The sequence below is a fragment of the Astatotilapia calliptera genome, chromosome 2 (genome assembly GCF_900246225.1).
Source record: "Astatotilapia calliptera chromosome 2, fAstCal1.2, whole genome shotgun sequence".
Lineage (NCBI taxonomy): Eukaryota > Metazoa > Chordata > Actinopteri > Cichliformes > Cichlidae > Astatotilapia > Astatotilapia calliptera.
Window position 1 is genome coordinate 33,750,479 of NC_039303.1, and position 8,386 is coordinate 33,758,864.

Consider the following 8,386-nt stretch of genomic DNA (forward strand, 5'->3'; position numbering starts at 1 on the left):
TTAAATTTTGGTGAAATATCTTTATTTTACTCCATGTGATAAGCCTACACTTGTTGTCATTAACTCTCCTTTTTATACATAAGATAGTAATAGTACAGTATTCACACAAACATTGCTAAACACGAGTAGACATATTTCAAATGGACAGACACAATTCAGAATAGCACAAAGCTGAGTATTTAGTAATAGAAGAGCTGCTCATGTTAAAACGGTTGTTCGCGTTGCAATTTAAATACCTTAACTTTCAAATCCATTTTTTAAAAACGCTGGACATTTAAAAAAAAAAAAGCTACAGCAAACGATCAGTGTCTTTTGTTGTGCTATGGCTGGTTAGTTGGTTTGGGAGATGGTGTAGGCTTTAACTGTGACTGTAAATCAAGCAACAGACCACACCGGCAAAAAAAACACCCCCCCCCCCCCCAAACTCACTAGGCGTAAATGTCACCTGTAGGTGGCGCCTCAGCAAACACGCAAACAATAAATAAAATAAAACTTTAAAACATGCGTATCGGCATCTGTACTTTTGGTCACGCGTACAATGTTAGCTGTATGTCCAAGTTACAAAATAAATAAACCAACAGTCCTACACAGGCAATAGCAATACAGCAAAAGATATGGCAACTAACGTCTGCACTTTTTTTACAGCAAGGGTGTTAGTAAGCTTTAGCTGTATCTGAGGACATCTATCTACCAGCTCTACAAACAACTAGTGAAGCCATGAACCAGTCAGCAGGCTTCTCTGATATTTTACAATATTGTGGCTTGATTCAGTGCACAACGTTGGTGAACAAACAAGCAAGGCATCTGTGTTCTTATCCATGGAAATCCTGCGGGGTGAGCATGCTGCATGTTGTTGCAATAGTGTAATCAACACAACACAAATCGTCGATGAGATGGTGACCAAAGTGACAACTCTCCATTGACGTGGAAAAACTGATTTTCATAGTATTAGGGGACCATCTACTCAGAATGCCTCCTCAGACATGTTAGTACAGTGCAGAGCTCATTCAACAACATATAAACTTTTACGTTAGTAGGCTTTCTAATTTGTTTGGGCTGGTTTCCCTTTTACAATGGATATCCATTTCCTTATTACACATCCTTCTGCAGTACTGTTAAATACAAATTTGTGTTAATCCGGTCCACTTACACACTTGTATTTGGCAATGTAAGCTCGCAGACGTGTTAGGTATAAGTAGTTCCACTGACACAATGAAAAGGGTTTACTTGAGCCTAATGTGGTAATATAATGTTTTGCAATGATAACAGTTCACTGGTTGAGAGCCAGTCGTTACTTCCTCAAAATAAGACAAAGTCGACAAATGATAAGCCGTTTAGGAGACAGAACTCTCCATTTGAAACAAAAACAAAAGGATAGGCAGAGAACTCAACCTTGTAGAGTCATTTAAATAATCCCAAGCAGTTTTACTTTACAACAACAAGAGTAACAGCACTAAGATTCTAAACTGTGCAATAACTCAAGAGCAGTTAGCTATGTCAGTCTGCAATCCTATATAATGCCATGCAACTGGATGAAAATCTGAACATATCAATTAACTTATTCCTTGTTTTAAATGTTTACTTTTGAACCATTTTTTCCCCAAATAATTTGTTTCAATACAGTAATGCACATCCACACGGTTACTCTGAAAAGTCACTGAGTTGAAAAGGGAAAAAAAAAGAAGAAAAAAAAAAAAGACAGGTCCTCCATCCCGATGGCCGTGTGCCAAGGGTGGAGGAAAGTGGCCACTGAGAGACAAGCTGTTGGTGGGGAGGAGACAGGCTGGCAGGGGCTGAGGTGTACTAGCATGAGCAGCTGCTCTCAGTTACAGTCATCTCTGGCTGTTTCTCCAATTTGATGTCGATCACTGAAAGAAGTTAGTTAAGTAACACTTCACATGAATTGCAGATTTCACTTCTTTTTTCTTTTTTTTTTGCAGTGCCTTTCATTCTCTGCATTCTTTCCAGTCAACTAAGTCGCAGTCAGTGCTAAGTTACAAATATTTTTAAAACTGTGGCATGACAAAAGGTATGGCAGCAATTTCTGCGCAAAAGCAACTCAAAAAGGATACTGTCCTCTTTGCTTTTCTCTGGTGTGCTATCCATCCCAGGCAATGCAGCAGCAACGCGTCGGAACAGCTGCAAAACAGTAAGAAAAATTAAACATTTGAAAGGAACAATTTGGTAAATAAAATGTAGTAGTTTAAGTAGCAAAAAACACAAGACAGTCCTGTGAAAAGAAAAACTCTCACAGGTCTTTACACAGTCCTGTAAAAAACTAAGAGCTAATTTCTGTTGTACACTTGCTGATGTGCTTGGGATCGTTGTCCTGCTGAATGACCCAGTTTTAGTCTTTGGACAGATGGCCTCATATTTGATTCAAGAATAATTTGTTTACAGAGAAGTTCATGGTGGACTTGATGGCTCCAAGGTATCCTGGTCCTGTGGCTACAAGACAAGTCCAAGTCATCACCCCTCCACCACCATGCTTGACAGTTGGTACGGGGCGTTTGTTTTTCGCATAATGTGGCACAACGCTTTACGGCCAAATCTCTACACTTTGGTCCCATCTGCCCAAAGGACATTGCTCCACAGATTTAGCGGTTTGTTCTTATGCAACTTTGCAAACTAAACTATGCTCCTTCTGGGAACCTTCAAAATAAGTCACCCCCCCAAAATGTCCTATCATATATCTTTCAGCATTGAACATGCTAACCAATGTCTAGAGTCTGACATGTAGCTCTTGAGTTTTTTCAGTTTATCTAAACATTGCACGGTCTGTCCCTTTAGTGGAAGACTGTGGCATTGTGTTAACACATTTCAATGTTCCAGACCTCACAGAGGTTCTCACATTTGCTGATCATCATTTCATCAAGTGCATTTCATAAGCAGCACCTGGCTGCTACTCAGCCTCTTTATTCCTATTGAAGCAGTAAGAGTGAAATTACTTTTTCACAGGACTGTACAGTACATTTTCTACAGATGTAGCAGGAAACTGTTTATACTCAAATCTCCAGAAATGTGTTTTTATTTACATGTTTACTTAAGGCCCCAACACTAAGGCACTCACACTGAAACAAAGCCCCTGGCATCCTAAAGAAGTGAGATATTTCAGTCTTGATGATAAATTTTTGATTCCAAACAGCCAAATACAGTCATACATTAGAGTTAGATAGATTATCATGGAAAGTACTGAAAATCTGGTAACAATACAGTTTATCATATTACCAAACCCTAGATGGTAGTCAATGGGCAGTATGTAATTAAATTATAGCTAGTTATCTCTAAATATTGCATTTCATTGAATAAACACAAGTGGTAGTCAAAGCAACGATACAGTCATCTGCTGAGAAAATCTATTATATTCATAGAAATGTTTTAGCAAATCAGACAGAGTACTGGGAAATAAAGGCAGTTGCAATAAACCTGCGCAGAGCAACTGCACTGAAAAGTCTGTGTGGAGAAAGCTACGACAGGTCATGATGAGCCACGAGGGGGGACAGAGTAGAATTAGCTCAACTACCCTGAGAAAACGGAATCGCTACCTGTTTGACATTGTAGCCAGTCTTTGCGCTGGTTTCAATGAACATGACATTCAGTTCCTTAGCTCTCTGCTCGCCCTCCTCCGTGGTGATCTGTCTGCTCCGGTAAAAGCAGAAGGATGGAGATGGCCGAACAGACAGATATGGAAAGAAACCGCAAAGAGGACAGGCCAGAAGAAAAGAGAAGAGATGGAGAGAAGGACAAAGAGAGCTCAGCAATGAATCTTGTTTGGAGTGAAGAAGAGAGTGGTTAGTTTATAAGGCGGACAGAGACAAAGGGACAGAGGCTGCTGTGCTGAGTAAAGACGAAACAGCATAAAATCCACTCCGAAGGTCAATGATTCATTCAACAGCCACACTCTAATCCATTAAATGATCGAAGACATGGAGGAGCTTCACACCCCAGATGTCACAGGCGGGCCTCCCTAACCTCTGAGACAGTATGAGCCTTGCTTGAAACGGGATAATTTGTCACCATTACACCTGCTCCTGCTGAACACCAACCTGTTTGACGTTATAGCCAGCCTTGGCACTGGTCTCTATGTACATCACATTGAGCTCACGAGCTTTCCTCTCTGCCGCCTCAACAGAAACTTGCCTGCCATGGTCCCGGGAAGGGTAAGGTGAGGGTGAAGGATGGAAGTGTGGTGTTTTTAGGGGAAAACACAAAAAAATATTCAAAATGACATGAAGAGAAAAAACGTAAGGCAAAAGAAAAAAAAAAGGCAAAACAGAAATATGATCAAAGTATAAATAAAAAAAAACCCCAATATAAATAAAAGTATTTAAATAACTCATCGAAAGGCTGAAGTATGCAACATTACAAGGAAATAATAAAAGTAAAAACTGGATGAGATGCACTGAAGGGAAGTGGGATTCCAGGCTTTGGCAGAGTTTATGCTACACAAAGATACCTGTTTTGTAAATGCACTAGGATCCATTTATCAATCTTTGTAAATAGAACAAGAAAACAATCATTTGCGCTTATCTCACAACCATGTACCTTTTATCCGCTAAGTCTGTTTTGTTCCCGACGAGCATGATAATGACATCACTTCCTCTCTCTGTTCTAACATCATCAATCCACTTTGAGGTTTGCTGGAAAGAATTAAGATCTGCAAATGGGGTGAAAACAAGCAACAAAATACAAAATCATTATACACATCAGCCACATGTGCCCCAAAATACATGAAACATCTGTTACAATACATTCAGTTAAAAGCCTAGAGAAAAGCCTAATCTTATATAAGAAAAACCTGTAGTTATGTGTTAGTGAGCAGGAGTATTCAGAAGAAAAAGCTTGGAGAAGAAGTGTATTTTGTATTAGTGTACTAGCAGAAATAAAGAGCTTCCTTCCTATTACTCTAGAGCCCTACAGAATGGTTAGAGGACAGCCCTGACTCACTGGTGATGTCATAAACAACCACAGCAATGGTAGAGTCACGGATGTAGCTGGGAATTAGGCTACGAAAACGCTCCTGTCCAGCAGTGTCCCAAAGCTGGAGCCGGACCTGAGGATTGGAATTGCAGAAGAAGAAATTGACAAAAAAAAAAAAAAAGTCGAGATAAAGGGCAGCAAAGGGAAGGATGAGAATGTGGAGAACAGGACAGACATAAAAAGAATTGCAAGCCAAGCAGTAAAGAAGAGAATGACCTTTAAATGGAGGAATTGCGAAGAATCATTCAAATGCAGAAGGCTCAAAGATGACGGGTGTTATGCAAATGTGAAAGTAGGCCCTGCTGAATCATTATTTAGGCAGCTCTCACAGGATTTCTGCTCATGAAGTGACATCGGCAGACATCTTTTTCATTATTCTTCAAGTAAGACTTATAACTATTAGCATTTACACTCCCCTGGACACTGCTGGAGAAATGCTTTTGAATCACTACACCTAATACAAACAGTATCTGAAATATACCCTAACATGCTATCCAGCGGGTTTGCTAGGCTCATTGGTGCTTTTGATTTTGTTTTTTGCCCTTCCACATACTAAGTGAAGGACAAGGAGGAGAGGCAAAGCCACAATACCTACTGGCTATGTCATAAACCACCACAGCGGCGGCTGAGTCGCGGATGTAACTGGGGATGAGGCTGCGGAAACGCTCCTGTCCGGCTGTATCCCAGAGCTGCAGCCGGATCTGTGGCCAGCCACGAAACAAATGTGGGAACATGGGGGCAATTCATGATCCAGCCAGGGGATGGAAGGAAAACAAAATCTTGAAATAATGATGGGAACTAAAAACACGATCACATGTTCAACAAAATGAGTGAAAAAACAAAACAAAAAACTAGGATAATCTATAAACAATGTGGAATGGTGTGATAATAAGCAGAAGCATGCTTCTATGGCAGTTTTAATACCTGACCAGTTGGAATGATGTAAATTACAGTAACACACTGGGCTTACCGTGCGATCTTCCAGATACATAGTTTTTGACAAAAAGTCAATGCCAATTGTTGCCTGTAAAACAAACACTTCAATTAAACAGTGTTACCAGCAAGTTAAATGTATTACATACATTTAAAGAATCGTTACCTACATTATATGTTAAAAACATATTTTATTGACCTTTTTCATAACATAGCTAAAAAATGTCCAGAAAGAACAAAATTATCAAGTATTGTGATAGCGGTTTTGTGTGAAGATGCTTTAGATAGGAGTTCATCTGTAGCTGGACTTGACATAAACAGATGATAGTTCTTTCTTTTTCCTTCTGTCATGATTTTTGTACTTAAATCTGAGGCTGATGATTTAGTTAATTTGCCTTACATGTAGATTCTTATATCAGGAGTTTGTCATTTAAACTCTAAATGAGCCAAATAAAGATAAACTACTACTACTTCTACTGACATTTAGACTTGTCACACAGGTAGCGCTCATAATCTAATCAGTGGAATGCACTCACATGCTTCCTAACATCCGGAGTAAGTGATTTTTGTAGCAAGCCCTTTGTGTGTTGCAAACATTCTACTCTGGTTGACTGGTGAAACATAATGGTTTCGGCAATTTGAAGTAACCCGTTATTCATGTTTCGTTATACACTTCACAGAAGGTAAAACCTCAGGGGCTTAGCTAGCAAGCTGATCGCAAAAATGGACACTATATTTACCATATTTACAAGAATGTGAATAGACAGATTACTAAATGCAAATTCCCTATGCCAAATACAATTAAACTAAATGATCCCATAATTTCCTCAGGGATTAATAAAGTATTGTTTTGTGTTAATTTTTTTTAATTGTCCAATTTAAATTTGTCTAAATATTTACAAGTATCAGCTACTGACATGATAAATTGGTCTATTTTATTCTATTTTAACTGTCACATATGTTATTAGATGATCAGTCGCATTGAAACTGTTCGCTCGTTTTTTATTACACCTGTGCTTGTGGCAAAAATGTCAGTTTTCAGACAAAAATGACTACACAAATCCCTGTTATAACTTCTTTTTACCTGGTAAGTGTTGTCAAAACTGTCATACATAAACCTGGTGATGAGTGAGGTTTTCCCAACTGTACAGAAAAAACACAGTCACTTTAGTAACACAAGAGGTATTCCAGGTAATTCAAGCCTAAAACCACCACTCAAATGGTAAATTTAAAAATTATATAATTGTGTAATTAAGTCTGTATTCAATGAAGAGATATAGAAGAAAAATGAGTCGGTGACATCACACGGTGAGTAAACTGCTATTACCACTGATGCAGTGTGGACGACTGAACCCACACGCTGAGCTGGCAATATGGGTGGAGCCACAAAATCTGGAAAATTAAAATGTATTCGACCCCTGACAGCTGGCTCGTAATACCATACTGTATCAATTACACGACACAAACATTACTAACAACAAGCCACGTTTTGCAATGTCAGGGTCAGTCTCCGAACCTGAGCAAAAATAATGGCAATGAAGGAAAAAGGCCGACTGGTGCGAAACCACCGGTCGACGTGGCTTGTTCAAGATGCTGCAGCAGGAAGCTAACAGCCAAACAACTATACACCGACAAACAGACGGTTTAAATTAATTATTGAGATTTTCTGTTTGAAGCCTGTGATCTGTAACAGACTTAGAGCAACTATGTAAGTCTTTAAAGTGCGCAAGCGAGCGTCAACATTGACGTTTTAGCCCAATAGAGCTAACTAACTGCTAGCTACAAGCAGAAGTAACGTGCTAACAACGAACCTCCATCACAAACTAATGGGAGGAACAATGACAATGCCCATTGACTCATTTCGTTAATTTTTAATATGTGGATAAATCTTGAATACAGTTGCTACGACACAATAATTTGTCATATTCTTGCCCTCTTTTAAGGCACAAAACAAGCTAGTTTAGCGATCTATATCAAGCTAATGGTAGCTATTCAATGACATCATCACCGGGGAGAAAAATCGGTAGGTTAATAATCTTTGTCATGCTCTAATATCCTTTGTTGACCTTGCAAAATTAACAGATTGTCCCGTATCATTCCTGGTCACTAATATACACTACATGACTGTACCATACCGTGCAATTTTAAGCTAACACCACAAAGCTAGTTAGCTGATCTTGCCAGTTCTCCCAACATTTCCTTTCATCTGACCAAATTAACGCTTCTCTAAGTACTTCGTGCCCATCTTACCACTCTGTTCGCCCAGAAAGACGAGCTTGAACTTTCGTAAGGGGTTGCCAAACTCTCCGCCGCCGGTCGTGGTTGACATTTTGTCAAAAAAAATAAACAGCTTACTAGCTGACTTGGCTAATGATGTGATGTCTAGACCAGAGAGGACCAAGCCGTGTATCCTTATCCTACACTAGCCAGCGCTATTGTTTTCTGAAACATACAGCAGTGGAAATAGCGCCTT

General features: G+C 39.3%; 1 protein-coding gene across 5 annotated transcripts; it reads right to left on the reverse strand.

Moving 5' to 3' along the window:
* rab41 (RAB41, member RAS oncogene family) lies at positions 1-8,386 on the reverse strand. 5 transcript variants are annotated; one of them, XM_026144742.1, is made up of 8 exons: positions 8,164-8,376; positions 6,998-7,056; positions 5,951-6,004; positions 5,576-5,681; positions 4,546-4,657; positions 4,047-4,140; positions 2,073-2,139; positions 1-1,868 (listed from the first exon to the last, which is right to left on the reverse strand). In XM_026144742.1, the coding sequence occupies exons 1-8, from the start codon at positions 8,240-8,242 to the stop codon at positions 1,804-1,806; spliced, it is 636 nt and encodes a 211-aa protein (XP_026000527.1). In that variant the 5' UTR covers positions 8,243-8,376; the 3' UTR covers positions 1-1,803. The 5 variants fall into 5 exon arrangements, with proteins under 5 accessions (XP_026000527.1, XP_026000518.1, XP_026000509.1 ...); XM_026144733.1 differs by lacking the exon at positions 5,576-5,681 and adding an exon at positions 4,948-5,053 and having other exon boundaries at positions 8,164-8,373; XM_026144724.1 differs by lacking the exon at positions 4,047-4,140 and adding an exon at positions 3,546-3,639 and having other exon boundaries at positions 8,164-8,373.

Excerpts from the sequence above, each read along its gene's own strand:
- rab41 (XM_026144742.1), bottom strand. The coding sequence starts at position 8,242 with ATGTCAACCACGACCGGCGGCGGAGAGTTTGGCAACCCCTTACGAAAG. Across the intron at positions 7,057-8,163 it reads CTTTCTGGGCGAACAGAGTG|TTGGGAAAACCTCACTCATC; the intron begins GTAAGATGGGCA and ends TTTTCTGTACAG. Across the intron at positions 4,141-4,545 it reads ACAGACTTAGCGGATAAAAG|GCAAGTTTCTGTTGAGGCGG; the intron begins GTACATGGTTGT and ends GGACCATGGCAG.